Below are 20,469 nucleotides of genomic sequence, written 5' to 3' on the forward strand. Positions count from 1 at the left end.
TTTGTCAGTCCGGGTCAAATTTGATCAGGGAATGTCTATATTTTTTTTACTTTTCTTTTATGGAAGTCTTTCCAACTGTTTGTCCACACACAGTTGACAGTTCAATGGTCGGTCTAAGTGTTATCAGCATTTCTATTCCTCGAGTGCTTTTGAAGTAAGGGCTTTTTTTATATGAGGCTGAGGCATTATAACTGTATAATATATCTGTATAGTAAAATATTCGGAGCCGAAGCTTGATAAAACATAAAACAAAAACCAAAAAGTGAGTTTAATAATGAATGCGTGAAGCATCGGATATAAGACTTAATTACGCTGTTTAGCTTTCCAAATACCCTACAAAACAAGGAAAAGTAAAGATCATTTGAAAAAGTTAGGTTTAGTTTCTTCATTGTTGCAAAAAATACATGAAATTCCGTGCCTATTTAACACTGGCTATATTGGCATCGCTAAGAACTATAACTGGTCTATGCGTGGCTCACAAGCCTACCAAATTAATCTAACCTAACATAGGCTAATAACTGATTAGGAACATACTCCGCTTCTTTGTAGAATATGGTCGGTCGAAAGCATGCCCGTCGATTGATATTTAAGTGTGCTTTACCCAATCCACAAAAAAGGAGACCCCATAATCTGCGCCAACTAGCATGGGATAAGCCTCCTCAACAACGCGTATAAGGTTCCATCGAGCGTACTGTGCAAGATTAAAGCTCACCGTTAACAAACTGATTGGACCTTATCAGTGTGGTTTTAGGCCTGTAAAATCAACAACTGACCAGATAATCTCCTTGCGTCAAATCTTGGAAAAGACCCTTGAAAAGTGGATCGACACACAACACCTCTTTGTCGATTTCAAAGCTGCTTTTGACAGCACGAATAGGAGCTGCCTTTATGCCGCGATGTCTGAATTTGATATTCCCGAAAAACTAATACGGCTGCAAACTGACGTTGAGCAATACTGAAAACTCCGTCAGGTTCGAGAAGCAGCTTTTCGAGTCGTTCGATACCAAACGAGGTTTTAGACAAGGCGACTTCCTATCGTGCGACTTCTTCAATCTACTGCTGGAGTAAATAATTCCAGCTGCAGAACTAAATTGAGAAGGTACCATCAAGTGAAGATGGTTGGAACCTCTGATTTGCATTTGCTGGGAGTTTCCTTCATATTTGCTCATCGCTTGGTCTTTAGAGGGACTGAAAGTTTGGAAATGCTTTTAAAATTTTTTCAAAAAGTGTGTGGTTAGATGATATGAAGATTCAATTATTTAAATTTTTAGAATCCATATGTTCTACATGTCTGTTTATTAAGTTAGGATAGGTTACTTTACTAGGGGTATTTCACTTAACCCCTAATACGAGTAAACATACGAAAAGCTTTTAGAAACAAGTGAAAGTGTAACAAATTGGGTTAAGAATATGTCTATAAAACAGAACCGTATTTTATCAATATATAGCCTAATATCCCACTCAAAACAACAACTACCCACATAATGTAGTTCCTCAAACGACAAACAACATTTACCCGCTCTTAAAATTCATCAAAAATTATATTTGACAACCAAATTTTGATTGCTCACATAAATACCAATAAAAATTATAATTAAATTCCGTGTTATACTCAAAATTGAAAACGTGTGGTGAAGTGCTCTGAGTAAATCACAGCAAGACAAAAAATAAATAAAATAAAAAAGTGAAATAAATGCCAAAAAACCAAAAACAAGCCACAAAAATCTTAAGCGAACCAGTTTAAATTACACTCCTTTTGTGTAGCACACAAACATACATTCCCGACCACAAATCGACAGCCAACAACGTTGCCGTATGCATACTTCTGGCGGCGACTGTATGCGGCTGTGCTGCTGACGGTGAGATTACGTTGATTGATGACAATTGGAGTTGCCCCCACATTGCTTTGATTATTTTTTTGTTTGACGCGCTTTATTAGAAAATTAAAAGTGTACGCCAACAAACATATACATATGTATATGGACACACTGATATTAGACACACAAACATACATTCTATACATACATACCCACATAATCATATGTGTTTGCCTGCAAACTCTACTGAAATTGAAATTGAAAGAGGTAATTGATCTTGCTGGCTACTGACAATGCATTAAGAAATATGGGTAATAGCAACAACAGCAACAACAACAGGAACAAAAACAAAAAAGTTGAGGCATGTTAAGCTGTCAGTCAATTTCTCGGCTTTTCGTTCTTACATATTGAGCGCGGCGTTGATGTCAAGTAATTCGTTTCTTTTTTTGTTTTTGTTTTTTGAGTTTTACTTTTTTGTTGTTTTTAATTTCTTAAAATTTTCTAAATTTGCTTTTTTGTATTTACAGCGCATTTAAGCTGGGCTTTGTGTTGTATATTGCGCGTGTGAGAGAGCAACAAAGCGCTGGTGGCTAGCCAGACGGCCAGACAGCTTGGCGTGGCAATCTCTGTTTGAAAAAATTAAACAATTTGAAATTATGAAAAAAAAATATAATAATTACTGAATTTTTCAAGAAGGTTTCTTTATGAACTATTAAGATGTGGTAGTAAAAATTTCAATTGAAAACTTATCCTATGTCTTTTATAAACTTTTAATGAAAGTTGATAAATATCTGACAGTTTAGGATATGATAAGTGCTGTTCACTTCGCTCAAAAGTTCTACGAAAGGAAGCGGCGACTAACAGAAAGTTTCAAGACCTAAGCATACTCCTCTAGAACCTCCTGAGGTGATCTAGTGACTGAAGCCCAGAGCATACTGAAATTATGGAGTGAACACTTCTCAAGCCTGCTGAACGACAATGAAAGCATAACATCAGGAGATGGTGAACCCGATTCGCCCATCGATGAAGATGGAGCAAACGTTCCACTGCCCGACAATGAAGAAGTTTGAATAGCAATTATTCGCCTGAAGAACAAATAAACGGCGGTGGCCGATGGATTGCCGGCTATTCAAATTCGCCGCGAAAAACTGATAAGGCGCATGCATCAGCTTCTTTGAAGAATTTGGTTAAGCGAAATCATGCCCAACGATTGGAATTTAAGTTTCCTCTGCCAAATCCACAAAACGGGAGACCCCACAATCTGCCCCAACTACCAGATAAGCCTTCTCTACATCGCATATAAGGTTCCATCGAGCGTACTGTGTGAGAGATTAGAGCCCACCTTGAACAAACTGAATAGACTTAAAATAAGTCGCTGCAAACTAATTTTTTTATAGCGGCAAGAAACATTCCTGAAGTAATTTCGAGGAATGATGTCGATTTGACAGTCCTTGGCTCGATGAAAAGGACCTTAGACCCGTCTGCAGTAATTTTATACTCTTTTGCTTTGTCGTTTTGGTTCGCTGGCTTTAAAATGTCAATCAAGAAACCATTGGAGCGAATAAAGTGGATCGCTGCTTCCGCAACACGGGAATAGTAAAAACCTTCCAACAAATGTACATGAAAGGTTACTCAACCGGCCACCATTTGACACTGCATTGGAAGGCTTTGTCGTGAAATCAGCTGAAAAATTGGCGAGGCTAGGTGAGTTTTCCACAAGAACCTTCGGACATAGCTCGATTGGCAGGGAGTCGGTGGGCTTAATAGACCGCATACTTTGCTCATGCTTTATCTGGCAGAGAAGATATCACGAGAAAGCGATGGATGGCGCAGGGGCATGCGACCCATCAGCGGAACTTTCAACATTTTCACGGATGGATCAAAAATGGCTGATGAGCGCCGGGATCTATAGCGTGGAGCTGGATCTCAGGCGACCCTACAAGCTGTCGAAATACTGCAGTATCTTCCATTCAAAAGTCTTTGCGGGCAGAAAAGCTGCTCAGATAGCAAAGAACACAGAAAACCACATAAAAAATATCAATATACATATATAGTCAAGCGGCAATTAAAGCAATAATTTCATAACGCAAAAGGTCAGAGAATGTGTTTAGAAGCATGGAGACAGCAGATAGATATAGTGGGACGAGGTATAGTGGCTGCCAGAAAGCAGGCCACAAGGGCGTTCCGGGAAACGAAAATAGCTGCTGAGATCCGCTGGACTACCACACCAGTTAAGGTATGATACACTTATTATTCAGATTAATCTGAAAAAATTTAGACTTCCTTACTAAACAAATATGTAGTTTGTCTTTGTCCGGGATTTGGCAACCTAGTGCTGCAATCTGGCAACTCACAACTTCATCTTAAAGTTTGACATTTTTGATGTCATGCTTAGATACAACATTTTGGCGTATGCCGCGATTTATGTTGTTTACAGTAACTTAAAATATTCATTTCGGCCAAAAAATGGCATTACATCGCGAACATAGAATAGGCTCACGGTTAGTCAAAAACACAAGCCGACGAGTTGTAGAAGTCCTTCAAAGAGGGTCGAGAGATCGTTGAAGATATGCCTCGTTCTGGACGACCTTCGATCGCTTCAACTGATGAAAATATTAAAAAAGTGAAGAACATAATGCTTGAAAATCATCAGGCAAGTGTTAGAGAGATGGGAAGAGAGCTTGACATCTCTCTCGAGTCCGTCCGTATGACTTTGGTGGATATTATGGGTATGAAACGCGTTTTTGCTCGACTCGTCCTGAGAAAGCTGAATTTTTTTTTCAAAAAGAGTACGTTTGCGACCAAAAACCCACTGAATACCGTCGATCAATCGCCGTATTCACTACATTGGGCTCCGTGTGAATTTTTCTTGTTCTCCGAACTGAAATTGCTTTTCTGTGGAACACGTTTTCAGTTGATCGAAGAGATGAACAACAAAATTTTCTGAAAGAGTTGAAAGCCATCCCAAAAAGTGCTTATGAAAAGTGTTTCGAGAACTGGAAAAATTGTTGGCATAGGTGTATTACATCTGGTGGAGATTACTTTGAAGGTCACAATGTATGAGCCCGAAAGTAAACAGCAGTCAACTGTATGGGTATCTGAGGATGAGCCGAATCCAATAAGCGTTGTTTGCACATGAAGACTTCCAAGCAAATGGTTGCCTGTCTTTTTGGTAAAACTGTACATGTCGCAACCATGCCACTTGAACCAGGCAGAACAGTAATTTCTGAGTGGTGCACAACTACTTATTTGCCAGTTGTCTTTACATCAGACGCATTCAAAAGATTTTATTGGCGAATATTTTGAAAAACAATAAAGTGGTTTTCGATAATTAATATTGGTTTTTGTTCGCTAATCTCGAAATATAGAAGGTAACCCTCGTATCTACTAGTCAGAATCAACCCATATAGCATTTCATGAATATTCAATCGTGTTTTTGAAAATTTGACTGCCACAAATGGTGGCGCTTACTCATTATCGCAAAAGTAATAGTGTTCCAAATGTTCATAAAATATATTCTCAACATAATAATGCATGGGCGACTACAAAGCGGATGGCAAAAGACAATACAAAAAAGTAAAAGATATGAAAATAAAACTATTAAAGGCAAAAAAATATATTTAATTTCCAAATTCCATTTTATAAGCGAACAACTAAAAGTATAAGGTACGCCTATATATACATCTGTAAGTACATATATATACTTTATGTGTGCACGTCTGCTCTGCGGCATTAAATGCAACATTTTTCCAAATCAAATTGCACATTATGACCCTAATCATAGCCACCGACACAGCCGATATTAGTGATTTTGCAACAACGCTTGCGCTCATGTGGTTATTGTTGTTGTTGTTGTTGTGGAGCAGCAGTGCGCCTGTCAGTCTGTCATTCCATTTGGCCGCAGTCTCCGTCGGCCACTTCATATTTGAATTGTGCGCTGTGCTTTGTGGTAATTGCTCTGCACTTGTTGTTCTTCTTGTTGTTGCTGTTGTAGGTTGTGCGCTGGTTATTAGGTTGCTGGCGAGCGCACAGCAGTTTTGGTGTCATTATTATGGTGGCAAAGCGAATAATAAGCGTCATCAGCATCATAATCAACGTTTATTACGTTTCAACTCATTCGCTGTTTTACCATTTGACTGCCTTACTAACTCATACACGTGCAAACAAACATACACACATGCATATAAACACATAGACATGCATATAAATGCATATATGTACATAGTTTCATACAACCACCAAGCCACCGCCTCCTCCACATTCTCTTGCCTGTTGCCTTCTGCCACGTTTGACTCTCTTTTCAGCTGCGCTGTGTTGTTGCTATTGTTGTTGTTGTTTTTTAAAGCATCAGTCGCTGGCTGAGTTTTCCCTGACCATTGTACTTCATTAAAATATTTTTTTTTTGTTCCTTTTCTGATATTTATTATTTTTTCATTTCCATTTCATTTTATTTCTCATATAATTTCATTTGATTTTTTGATTTTGATTGTGATTGTGATTTGGACTTTGAAATCATGTGGCGGCGCACTTTGATCTTGAACGCATTTTGTCTGTTGTCCGCGTTGTCCAAAAAATTATTAACACTAACCGTATGGCACCTCGAAAATAAGGTGACCAGATGGCGGTAGGTGAGGAAAAATTTGCATATAAATTAAACAAAATTAATTTTTTTTTTAAATCGAAGGAAATTTATTTTTTTTAATAAAAAAAAAATTAAATGAAAATTATTTATTAAATTGAAACTAAAATTTAAAAAATTTTATTTTTTTTTTAATTTCTTTTTATTATTTTTTTTTAACAAAAATTAAAAATTGCTAAAAAAAATATTATTTTTCAAAAACTAAAAAAAGTTAAAATTTGAAAAAACAAATATTTTAAATTAAATTATTAAAAAAAAACATAACTATATTTTTTTAATAATTTGTTTGAAAAAGTTTTTTTTTGCAAATTTTAAACTTTTTAATTTTCGAAAAATATTTTTTTTTCAAATTTTAAATCCATAATGAATAACAATTTATTTTCTAATGCAAAATAATTTTATAATAGTGAAAAAAAAATTTATGTAAAAATGAATTTAAATTTTAAAAATTTTTTTTTTCAAAATTAATGAAAAATTACCCAAATATACAAAATATACAAAAAAAAATATTTTTTCCACTTTTTTTCAAAAAGTTTTAAAAATTATTATTACTTTTTTTTATTGCTGAAGAACTTTTTTTTTAATATTTTAAATTAATAATAAAATAAAGCTTACATTAATAAAAAATTATTAGGTTGTAATTGAAAATTATCTTTTTTGTAACGGAAAAAATTAATATCAGTTTTTTCATAAAATATATTTTCTTTTAAAAATCATCGGTAAAAATTTTTTTAAATATCTTATTTGCAAAATTTCCTAAAAAAAAACTTTTTGGAAAAGAATTTTTCTAAAAAAGATATCCTTAAAAATTAGTTTTAATATTTTTTAAATTAATTTGAATTTTTATCGAATAAATTATATTTTTTATATTATTCAAAATTAGCGAAATCAAAAATCAAACAAAATATTTTCTGTTTTCGAAAAATAAGTTTTTTTCCAATGTTTTTTATCAATCATATGAATAATTTTTTTTTTAACTTTATATATTTTTTTAATAATACTGATACATACATATATATTTTTGTACAAAATTTACAAAAAGAATTTTTTTTTCGAATTAGATTTTTTTAATACACCAAAAATAATTATTTTTTTTATAGCTACTATAAAACCAAATATTAAAGAAACTTTTTCCTATAATTTCCAAAAAATATTTTTTTAAAAAATTTTGTTTTTCAAATATTTTACCAATATTTTAAATCAGCCAAACAAAAGTCTTCATCTTACATTTTTTCAAGCTGGCCACCTTACTACACTTCACTTAACCCGCATGAGTCCATTGTATGCTTTTTCACATTGCCAGCTGCCATCTGCTTCCCGCTGTTACACACAGCAAGCAGCCTACTGACGTTTGCCCCCACACCCAACGCCCAGCACTCGACACCAAAACCACCAAAGCTACTAAAGCCTCCATGCTACATATATAACATGTTTGGCAAGATGACAGCGTTGCCTGCCGCTGCTTGTTGCTCGCTCACTGGTTACCAGTTGCTGCTTGCTGGCGGCTGTCGGCTTTCGGCGGTGGGCTGTCCACTGCCATTGTCGTCAATTCGCCGGTGGCGGCGACCACTTGTTTGCTGCGTTCGCATTATTGTTCGCAATGTCATTTTGTAATTATTTCCCACTTTGTTGTTGTTGTGTGCTCTTCATGTTTCGTTGATAAGGCAATGTGAATGTGGTTCGGCTATTAAAAAGCAGCCGCCATCGAGCAAGTTACAAGCGAAACTTTTTTGGCAACGCAAATAATGAAACAATAAAAGCATTTTGCCGCCATTTTCGTGTTGCCATGAGTGGGACGGGATCGCCAAGCGGGTGGTTAAGTGGACTCGTAAGTAGTTTTGGCCGCGGGTGCGTTGGAATAATTGAAAAGTAGCAGAGCTTTACTTATTGGGGTGGAGATTTAAATATGTGAGTGGTGCTTTTAAAGTTAAGAAGTTAAGAAACTTTTCTCAATTATTATTATTATTTTTTTGCAGTAATATTTTGTTAAACTTTTAATTATATTATTGGTGTTTGGCTGGCGTTTAGATGCAGGTTGTTGATTGGAGGGAAATTTCTTTTTCTTGCGGTTTCCGGCTATTCCGCTACAAGTCTAATACGGAAAAACTTGAGGCTGTTGTTAATGAGGTCATGCACTCTTAGACTAATTTCGAGCACACTCAAAGTCAGTATGGTTAACCGGCTATTATAGTTACATCTCTTTGAAAAAGGCTTCACATCGGAGCAGTATATCTTCCGCTACTTTGTTGGCAGCCACCTCCGCTTGAAAAACGCTACACTGGTTTGGTAGCCTGATACTAGAGTTGATGGAAATCTCCCGACAGATAACTCCACCACAGCTCAAGAGATATCTCCATCGAATACATATTAGTAGGAGGTTTAGCTTCATAATCCACTGGCTTTCTAAACCAAAGAGATCCTGGTACTACCATCGAGGTTTATCGTCTCCAGGTCGTTTCCGGTTCAGTATATTTGTTGGGAATTTTGCAGATTCAACGCCATCGCCGAACTCGCTGTTTCCTCCAATTATCTTTTATAGCATGTGTCCTTCTAGTTAATAAACTTATCTACTGTAGATCTTCTGACCCTGGATAACATATGTATATACTCAAAACTCAATGGTACTCCTTTCCTCGAAGCCTTCGGAACTTTTTTCTAGCTTTCAAAAAATACATCACTGGATTGAGGGTTTAAATTCAAAGAGAAAATGATTTCGAAATTTCAAGTTCCCTGAACAGTGTAAATTAAGTTTGCCACGAAGTTTGTAGCACCAAGATGGAAATGTCGGAGACCCTATAAAATATATAGATACATATGAAGAGTCGATTTAGCATTCCGTCCGTCTGTCCGTATAAATACGAATTAGTCTCTTAGTTTTTAAGATATCGTACCTTTTCGCCAGAAGTAGCTGTCCATTTGTCGGAATCGTCGATATAGCTGTCATACAAACTGGCCGATCAGAATCGATTTCTGGTATGGATATCTTCTTTATTTGACAAGATATCTTCACATAATTCGACATGGGCTATTATCCAAGGTAGCGGTACAATCTCCGAAAAAAGCTGCCATAACTGAATGATCGGAATGAAGTTCTAGTAAGGAATTTCAGGGCAACCGTACCTAACGTTCTCTCTTGTTTCTAATTTGTTCTACAAAGTTCCAAAATCTAATTAGGAACCAGTTTTGGCTTCTTCCAGGGCATTATTCCTCAGTTGCCTCTTGGAACCACGAGCTCATATTTTGTTTTCATTTTTGTTTTCATTTTTGTTTTAATTTTTGTTTTTTTTTTTTGCTCATGGATTATCACGCCTTTACTAAGTCTACGAAAAGAGCACCATATTTGGTTGCTAATAACATTTTGATGCTTTTGTTCCTTCTTTGGATTCTAGGCTCTTATGTATGACACTCCTCACAAAACCAATCAGGTTTACGACCGCTTCAAAAGCTGCCGCGCTCATTGTCACACTGCGTTTAACGAATTTTCCTAGCCTCAAAACTATTAACTCCACAGTTTTTGGACACTAAATACGCATCGATCATAACATTATAGCAGGACACTTGACAGACATGTCGAACCTTGTTATTGTTTTTATAAAAACTCGATGAATAAAATTACGCAAATGTCCTGCCAAGGCTTACAAATACGCCACACAATGCCAGCTTATACGCAACTCATTGATGCAAAGTCATAAACAGATCAATTGTCTGATGTTTTTTGCTCATTTTCGCCGAGCCTTCATTGACGTTTTCTCTCTCATTGTCACAGGACATCAATGAGCCGCTGCCTATTATCCTGTCCGGCTGTGTCACAATAAACAGGCAGGCAGAGCCAATGCCGACCCTGAAGTCAACTTTCGCTGCAGCGGTGTGTGTGTAACTGCATTCTACCGGCATAACTAACTGTTTATGCGCACAACAACAGTGTATTCGAGCCTTGCGGCTTTGCTCATCAGCCTTTGTTGCATATTTTTGCCAATTCGTGACACTCTCTTTTGGCAAAAACAACAGCAAAGCGAGGCATATTCACTTGTTTATTTGTTTATATGTGTTGCGGTGCATTAGGTTTGACTTTGTCAACAAAAAACAATAAAAAATGCAACAGTTACTGTCAAAGTGTTTGTTGTAAGTGAGACTCTATTCTCACCTGATCTTTGATATCTTGCCGCTGTGGTGCATTTGTTAGAGATCAAAGATTAAGCCGATTCTACTCAATTGAGGAAAATCTCATGCCATAGCAATACCATTACTTTAATGACTCACACATAACGGCTACTTCATTCCGTTTTTTTTATTTGAAAAAATGTCCAGTTGCCGAGATGAAGTTGAAGCTACTAAAATAATTAATTTTATTGCCTTTGCTTATTTGTATAATTTCTCAACAAATTATTTAAACGATCGCATTTTCACTACAAACATAATTTTCTACTCAAGCCAACGTCGCCTAAGTCGGACTCAGACAGCTCTTCCTACTTTTGTCTAATCTGCTTTGCTCGCATGTTCGGCATTGCTTTAGGTTTTCCTCACACATATTTATTTCCTCTTTACTGGATCATTTATCGCATGACTTTGCATATTTAGTGATTAGCCGGTGTAGAATTTCGACGAACAGTTTGTAGCTCCTCGACTCACGAGACTCGCTGAAACGTGTAGGCTGCATATGGCAGTCAGCATGCAAATAAAGGGTGCTTTAATTTGTAAAAACAGATTTAGTTTTGTGGGAACGTTAAAAATGATTTAACCAATCTGTTTCGATCCTAACTGATCCCAAAAGATCTTGTAAAATTTTATTTTCTATAACTAAAGTTTGATTAAAGATACTCCCGAAAAGTCTTAAAAACCGTTGTAACCCATTTTGACTTCCTAGAAATCATAACCTGTTGCTGTTGTAACTGCAGAGAGCAATCCTGAAGTAACTTCAAGGAACCGTATAGAGTTGACCGTCTTTTCCCGTTTAAAATTCCGGGTGCAATCCGGTTACTTTGACCCGAATGTCGTGGGAATAGTATCTTTGGAGTGTACTAACCTTTCTTTAATACCGAATTTACGTAGAGTACTTCGAAGTAGACCCAAAGGTACTCCCGATACTGTCACCCAAAAATAATATGTTGATATTGTATAACACGTTGACGAAGTTCGAAATTTTCGTTGATAAAAAACTCATTGAACGTACTAAAAATCTAGTTCAGAAAGCAGTACAGGGGTTTCCAAGGCTGATAAGTCTTGTCTTGATGCGCTCAATATACTCCTGCATCAGCTGTCTTTACAGATGACTTTACTCGAAGAGTAACAGTTCTGCTCTAAGAATACTGGAATTAGGTGCTTGGAATAAGAAAGTGTCATCCGGTACCGGCTAAACGTAAGTAAATCAGACTAAATTCTCTAAAACTTGTATTTCAATAGCCACTTCCGGGTTCGGATGTTCTCCAGATATGAATGGAGAAGAGGTTTAGTAGGAGAGGATGATACAGTCCCTTTCTATACCGATGGGTCCGAAATAGACTACGGAGTAGGGGCGGTTGAGGACTTTGAAGATCTCGAACTATCTCTCTCTCTCTCTTTATCCGACTATCAAACTCAGCCAGCATCTTCCAAGCGAAAATACTAGGTATAGAGGTTACTTGTGGTGTTCTATTGAATTTTGACAAGTGCAGATATGGAAGGATACAGAAAGCTACCAAATACATGGACAGCTTAGTCGACGCCACTTATTAGTTTCAGCTTAGTTAAGAATTGTAGAAAGGCTTTAAGCTCACTGGCAGGTCAACTCCAATTGTCCTTAATTTGGGTTCCCAGCCACAGGATTTACTCACAGAATTTTCATTACAAAAAAGCAGACGAGTTGACCCAAGTAGGTGCTTCTTTAGATGAATCCGAAGTGGATTTGATTCCATGTCCGCTGGGAAAGGTCTGAAGAGAGCTTTATACTCAGTTTGAACAAGTAGTTCGGGGTAGATGGAAACAACAAACAGCAACATAACGAAGCAGTCGAGGACACAGTATCATGAGACTAGAATCAAGAACTTATTATATAGGTTTAGGAATAGTATTTTCAGACCTATAGCCTTTGGAAACCATGCGCTAAAAATGGAGCTGCCTAGCTTCTAAGGAAACCAGCCAGACACCGCATACTGGGAATGCATCAGACATCAAAACTTGATTGGCTGTCTACAAAAAGCCTAGCGTACCTAAGTAGTTTCATTGAGACCAACAAACGATTGAAACGCAAAGAGGAAACGAATTAACTATAATCTTGATCCGATGAGAGGATTTTCTCGGGGTACGACGTTGGCATGTGCAGGGCTTATTGAGCTTGAAATGGCAGCATTCCTACCTAGATACCTAACTAATCACTAAACGACTCCAGAACCCAAAGTTTCTCGAAAAACTTAGTATAACGCTAGTTCTGATCATAAATTCTAAGCACTTCCAAGCTCTTAACCCAAAACGATCTTCAGCCACCCTTTAAACAAGAAAATCGTATTCTGTCCCAAGAACCTGTTGGTCTAGCAAAGATTTCTACTTATTAGCTATTACTTTCAGTGATTAAAAACACAAGCCTACCCAAAATAAACAAAAAGAAGATGAAAATTAGAAACGAAAAAAAAATACGCCGACACATCGCCGATCTTTTGATGCCGAACGCGTTTAATGATTTTGATTTTCAGGTGTCATCGTCAACACATTGCCTCTTGTTCTTTTGCTCCACTATACACTTTCAACTTTCAACAGGCCTAGGCCTTCTTTGATGTAATCTTCGTCATATTGCTATTACTCGCTGTCGTACAACAAGCTTAATATCAAGATCGTTATCACAGCGACGATCTATTGTAATACTCGTACATTATTTGTATTTGTAAGTAACATTGATCGACAATTATGAAGAGTTGTGAACTCTTGCGCCCTCTAATGCCAGCAACGATCAAACGATCGTTAGAACGTAAGGCAAACAACACACACACGAATGTATTCGTGGTATACTTGGTTAGTTGGATAGCTTCGTCTCTCGCTCGCTCGCTCGTTCGCTTGCTTACTAAGTCGGATCAAAGTGAAAATGCCGCCAAATAAAATCAGTAGGTTGATTTGAGTCCAACAAATGATTTGATGATGATTTTCAAATTATCAAATAAATGATCTGTAATTTTCGGTAATCTTTTCAACCTGTACAATTATATACATAGAAGAAAATCGAAAGCCGATCGTTCAACACAGACACGATGAGTAGACGGAAATGCCGTCTGAAGAAAGAGCGAGCGAGTGCGGCAAGTGTTTTGCTGCTGTCGCTTCTTGGGGCCGCATTAACTAACTTCATAGTAGTAGCGCGTTAGTGGACTTGCCGCACGGCAGGGGTGACTAACTGTCAACCGTTCATTAGTTAGTCTTACTGGCGGCTGCGGCGGCGGCAACTCTTTCATTTCCAATCGATGACTTTAACAAATGCTTGGTTGCTTGCGGCTACCATGCAAGCCAGACGAAAGGTCGGCACGACTACTTAGTAGCAACTAATTTGTCGCTTAATGTGTCACATTAAAGCCGTAGTGAAATTTGTACGTCAATTTCTCTTAATTGGACCAGCGCGGCATTGATGGAGAGATCAAGCGATAGTCGGATGGTTGGTTAGGCGGCGCTTGCTTGCACCGCTAGCTTGTCTCTATTTTTTGGTCACAATTTTAATTTTTTTTTTTGGAAATTTTATGGTCTAGATTTGTTCTGCCCACTTTGCAGTTGTGCATTTCAATTTGCTTTCTATTGAGCTACAAATTCCTTTCTACTACATATCACTTACCACCTAAAATGCCGTGTATACTATAATCCTTGCGTCCGTCTTCACTGGTACGATCATTACCTCGCAATAGACGACTGATGGACGATGTGGATGGCGGATCGGTGAAGCCCTCCTGAAAGTACAGATTTTGAAAATATTTTTTTAATTAAAAAGTTGGGAATTTAGAGTTTGTATGAATAATAGAAAATATGTATGTATTTACAACTATAGACAACTCGGATATAGTTAATTGAATATATGCATCAGTTGAAATAACTATTAATATTAATTTTCAGCGTTTAGTTTCATAAAAATTATCTTCGATGGGCGCAGTTAAGATTGAATTTAAGTTTAAGTTTATTTTAATTTAAGTTTAAGTTTAAGTTTAAGTTTAAGTTTAAGTTTAAGTTTAAATTTAAGTTTAAGTTTAAGTTTAAGTTTAAGTTTAAGTTTAAGTTTAAGTTAAGTTTAAGTTTAAGTTTAAGTTTAAGTTTAGTTTAAGTTTAAGTTTAAGTTTAAGTTTAAGTTTAAGTTTAAGTTTAAGTTTAAATTTAAGTTTAAGTTTGAGTTTAAGTTTAAGTATAAGTTAAGTTTAAGTTTTAATTTAAGTTTAAGTTTAAGTTTAAGTTTAAGTATTTAAGTTTAAGTTTAAGTTTAAGTTTAAGTTGAAGTTAAAGCAAAAGTTAAAGTAAAAGCAAAAGTTAAAGTTAAAGTTAAGTTAAATTAAGTTAAGTTAAGTTAAATTAAGTTAAGTTAAGTTAAGTTAAGTTAAGTTAAGTTAAGTTAAGTTAAGTTAAGTTAAATTAAATTAAATAAATTAAGTTAAGTTAAGTTAGGTTAAAGTTAAGTTAAGTTAAGTTTTCCTTTGGCAGTTTTGTTTTGTTAAATAAGTAGTTTCCTCAATTAACTACAGTCATGCAAAGCATACTAAAAATACCTTAAAAACTAACCGAAATTTCAAAGTAAACTAAATTTATGTGTGACGCACACTCAAGCAAATATATGGATACAGATACATAAATACATACATACATAGATACATTTTTTGCACTTCGTATGAATTTATGTGCGCTCACTTTGTTCACACAAATAAATCAATGCGAATACCATTTTAGATAAGCCCCATTTAGGCTTCTACCGAATGTTCTTTGTCTTCTTTCCTTTGATTAGCTTTGTTTATTCCATAATAAATAATAGACTTGTTAGATTCTAGTTGAAAGCGTATATAACCTGCACATAATTTGAATTTTTCGTGCTTAATTAAGAGCTAAAAATAAAATTTGATGGACTATAAATATATTGGGTAGTCGAAAAAGTATTTTCCAAAAGTGAGCAATTTCTAATCAAACTTCAACTTGTTTTTTTTTATATTTAATACCTACATATATATGATGGATACCCTCGCTTGAGAAATACACTATCGAGAACTTTCTATCAGTTCCACTTTTAGGATTTTGGTAGTATATTTTCTGATTAGCTTTTTAGGATGGATCTTTCCATCAGTTCCATTTTTTGGCTTATTGTGGTCTACTATTTAACTGTTGGGACTCAGACCAGCTAAGGAAGCGTTAGTACCAGCAGGCGTGCAGTCGCAAGTTCCTTCTCATCCAGCGTAAAGTGGAAGAGGTCAAGAGAGCCTTTCGTTCTCAGCAAAGTCCACCTTTCAAAGGTTGAAAAAGTTCCAACTGAACACTTTCCTACCAGGATTCATGCAAATAAAGTGAAAATCTTATGGCATGCCAGATACATCAGCTGTTTGGAACAAGATGAGATAGATCAAGGCTTAAACAGTTCGGATGTCATACTTATATATGTACATCCAAGTGAATTCGGGAAAATTGAAATAAAACACCTAAAGAGTTCTATGATTGGTTCAGGGTGCTTTGCCGACCACCTGTAGTTGGATGTTAGCTCAGTGCAGTAGTTTTTTTTTCGTCTGGCTCCACAATTGACTGAACATAACAGTGGAAATGTGATCCCTCGGTCATGCTGGGGGATCAGCAATCTAACCGCACCTAACCTAGCCTAATATTTAAAGGTTCTGGGTTGAATTTTTCAGCATTAACAATATTTTTATACAAAATTAATTTTTGTTTAATATTCTTAAAATAAACTACAAATTTTTATGACTTACATATTATAACTTCTTTCTACAAAAGTCTTCTCTAGTTAGCATCAGCTGTCTGTTAGTTAGTTTTTTTTCCATTTTAATATTTGAAACCTTTTAACTTATTTCTTTTTATACTTCTTTCTTTTTATTTTTTCGATTCTTTTAATTTCCTCTCTTTCCTTTTTTCCTTTCGCTTTAGTCCTGAAAATCTTATAATTCAGTTATTCCTCCACTTTAATCTTTGAATGTTCGTTTTGTTATTGCTTTTCGCAACACTCACAGCTTAGCAAAGAGCATTTCGTAGTTTATACAAATAAATGTAGTTGGACAGTATTGCCAACTTCCGGCAATTGTTGTCAAACTTAGAATAAATTTAAATGTCAAGAGCGAACTTGGCAGCAACAAAGTTGGAAAGTTTCAGCTGCGGAATTGTGGTCAAAACAGCAGTTTCGTGTGACAAACAAACAACAAATAAAACAGTTATGGCGTTTTAAATGCCTACTCTTCTTCTTCTATTGTTATTTATTATTTTTCTGATTTTGTCGTCCATTTTGGGTTCATTAAAAATCATAAAATAAAGAAGTCTCTATAAAATTCAAAAAATCAACGCCATTAATTGCAGTGCGAATTGATTTCTGCCCGGAGCTTCGTTATCCGTTAATAAAGACCAAAACCAATATTTGCACCAACTACCGAAATTACTTATAATTAACCGTTTACAATAAAAACGACATAAGTGCAAATATGCTTAAATGCAAGCTCGTTAAACGAGAAGCTGTAGGTGTAGCAATTTTGAGAAATTGCCAGCGAAATCGCCCGATTCGTTGCAGTCCTTGATATTGACCGTTAGTCACAAAGGTGAAGCTTGCTTAGCGGCTTAAATTGCTTTTTAAAGCGTTATGACCGTTAGCATTACCGTTAATTGCTGAGTGAAGTAAATTTGTTGATAATTTTTGAAGCACATATACATACATATATAGATATATAATATACTTATGTATGTATACATGTTGTTAATTATTATGCAATGTCCTCCTACTGGTTTTTTTATATACCTTGACCTCGGATGTCGACTCGGACTACGATTTCAGAAGTGAAGCTATTGGGTCTGTGTGAATCCTGGACCGATGGTCGAGGTATTTCGTCACCTGAGTATGTAGGAGCGACACTCTGCTGAAATGGCTGGCGGGTTAATGCTGAGGCTGTTTTCATCCATTTGAAACCCTGACATAAATCGAAGTACGTTCCTCTTCCGTCATCATTAAGTTTCACTGTCGGCTCTGAGCGCCTTACCCAGCAAGGTCGTGCATTAATCCTTGCCCTAACCTCTTAACAGTGATAACCTTGGGTTAATTAAAGGCAACTTCCTTCGAAAGTTGGCAAACGACTCTGAGTGGGGACGCAATAGGTTGGATGCAGGTTGGCACCGGCCTTACAATTGGACCGTGTTGTGGATAGGTCTGAACGTTCCAGGAAGCGAAAAACTGTCCCTTTTGAATGCGTGGATATCCGGCTAGGGTGCATAAGTCAGTTAGCAGCAGTCTGCCAGCTCGATATGTAGATAGGCGGAAGGAGTAAGGTTAATTGTGTCTTGGAGGGCCACCGGCAACATTAAAAGCCACGATAAAAAGTAGGCGACGGCAGCTAAGAAGCTAAAGTACCCTTGCACAGCTTCGTTCTGGATACTGTAACAGATTAAACTTCTACTTAGCCAGAATCGACCTCGACACATCAAATATAATATGCCCAGCATGTAACGAGTCTCCGCATTGCATGCTCACATAACCCTACACATCTGACACCCCTCTCCCTATGGTCCGACCCTGTCCAAATAGCACCTTTCCTGAACCTCGGTGACAAATTATCTGAACCTTACCACCCTAACGGAGACTAGATAACCGGATAACAATAACAACAGGAAACTAAGGTTGGAGGGCAGCAAAAGTTATGGCTCGCTACGGTGATTGTCGGACTGTTTAGGAGTCTGAGCAGCATCTCAATACACTCAAGTGGGCTAGAAGAGAGCTTGTTGGTGCCAAGGACGGCGGATCAGTGGGCTCGAGAGAGTTCCAACTCACATTTAAGATACAGAGGTCACTTGCATCCTTGTTCGGTAAGAAAGTAGTGTTCCGAGAGTAGCAGCAACGTTCAGCGAAATCGTTAAATGGGCTGACTCAATAGAACTGGGAGCATGCGTTCGGAGCAGGGAAGATGCTGCCAACTCCCACAAGGAGTGGGCGCGTATCACGGCAGCTATACGCGCTGTTTTCATGAAGATGAGGTGGTTGTGAGGTAATGATCCAAAGAAAGATAATGAGTTTTAACCGACTTTTGAGTGGATATAGCCTCTTAAATGACCTCATTCTAAGTAGATTGGTTTCCATCGAATATCTGAATCTTCGGCTTTGGAATTGGCTTGGGAATCTTGCATAGTTGCCATATCAACCCGTCGGAGCGCTAGGCTTAGTGGCACGAAAACAGGTTAGTATTTCGCATTCTACTTCAGTTTCTTTTGTTATTTCTTTTCCAATTCGCACAACAAATTTTATGAACTTCCCGTCACTTCATTCCACACCTGAATTTCTTACAGAAAAAAACTACAAACACCTTTCCGAGCAATGCGCAAAAGTGTGACACTAATGCAATCGCATTTAAATGTACACAATTTTGATGGATGGATTAATCCAATTAAAAAGTACACACGCATCTACATACAGACATTCATCAGCGCGCCGCAGCCCAGCAGTTGAACAATAAGAGAGAAGTAAAAACGGCGAGAAGGAAGGCAAAAACGTGTAATCTGTACAAAAACGAAATCGAAATGCATAATCGCCTGGTGTTTTGGACGCGGCTTCTGACAACACACACACATACACTTATATGTGGTCCGCTTGCCGTTGTTTTAACGCATGACCGCGCACTGCGCAACCGCAAAGACATGTCAAACACGCGCTTAATGCTGACGCTTAAACCGAACGACCAGCGACAGAAACCGAAAGAGCCGTGCCACAGGTGCTAGCGCGTGCGCACAACTCACGCGCGGACTTAGATCCGCGTCGCGGCAATTGCAGCCAAGACTGTGCGGTTCTGCGCATTGCAGTTTGCCGCCTGCTCACCTGCGCAGGTTTCTTGACTGATTTCCAGCTCTTTTATTGCTTATTTCTTTCATATGTAGTGGGAAAAAGTTAGCTACGCGTGTTGTGGGCTGGGTAGGTGGGTGTGACGCGGCTGATTCGCTTGTGATCGTTGAAAGAATAAATTAATATTGAAATAATTTATTATTTCGCATTGAGATTTGGAGCGAGCTCACGGATTGGCCTTAAACGTGAAAGTAAGTTCTTCTCTGCTTCGGCTTTCGAATTCATAAAAAATTCTTTAGAGGAGCAAGTTGCCGATTTTTGACTGTGCCCTTGTGAAAAGACCATCCCCAGAATCTTTTTATTTGCGCTTTGCCTTCTTTGAAGCTGTTATCCGGCGGACTTCTGTCATTTATATTATAATCGGTTAGATACCGGTTATATACCGTTTAGTCACTCATTAAAACAAGGTTTACCTTGTCGTTCGCCAACTGTAGTCTTATATTATTCAAGAACTCATTGTACCGAAAAATACAAATATAAAAGTTGTATCCAATTCCAGAGGATCTCCTTTAGTTGCCACGTGCTCAACTGACGGAACCGACGGCCAATACTAAGGCAGCCAAAGCTTCTATTGAAAACTCCATTCTCTGTTTAACGAAGTTTGCTCATCAAATCTTGAGATCTCCTGAATCATTGCCGAATTCCATCATCAACTGACGCCCACAGCCCACTTTGCCTCATCTTTGAGATGCGTCTTAACATGCCAAGACCGAGCTCTCGACTTTGTCTTGAGATCTCATGAAGCATTGACGAATTCTCTCGTCAACCTTGAAGATGCGTCCTAACATACCAATACCGAGCTCTCGACTTTGCTAGTAGCATCACCCGCTAATCGACGAACCCAACACATCATCCAACCTTCCTAGAAGATCGTACTCAATACTCATTTCTAGCTTGTCAAATAAACTTTATTTCTAACCACATATTTTGTACGTGGCTGTCTTAATGACATGTGACGCACGACAAAACACGACATACAAACATAAATACAAATCTACTAG

At 37.2% G+C, this 20,469-nt stretch overlaps 1 protein-coding gene across 1 annotated transcript in view; it reads right to left on the reverse strand.

Annotated features, from left to right (window-relative positions):
• Positions 1-20,469, reverse strand: part of LOC126755144 (protein gooseberry-neuro) — a 79,851-nt gene that overhangs the window by 19,947 nt on the left and 39,435 nt on the right. Inside the window, exon 3 of the mRNA XM_050467515.1 lies at positions 14,240-14,351. Coding sequence (XP_050323472.1) covers positions 14,240-14,351 — 112 coding nt within the window. The remainder of the gene's footprint in view (positions 1-14,239; positions 14,352-20,469) is intronic.

Source organism: Bactrocera neohumeralis, chromosome 4 (genome assembly GCF_024586455.1).
Source record: "Bactrocera neohumeralis isolate Rockhampton chromosome 4, APGP_CSIRO_Bneo_wtdbg2-racon-allhic-juicebox.fasta_v2, whole genome shotgun sequence".
NCBI classification, from domain to species: domain Eukaryota; kingdom Metazoa; phylum Arthropoda; class Insecta; order Diptera; family Tephritidae; genus Bactrocera; species Bactrocera neohumeralis.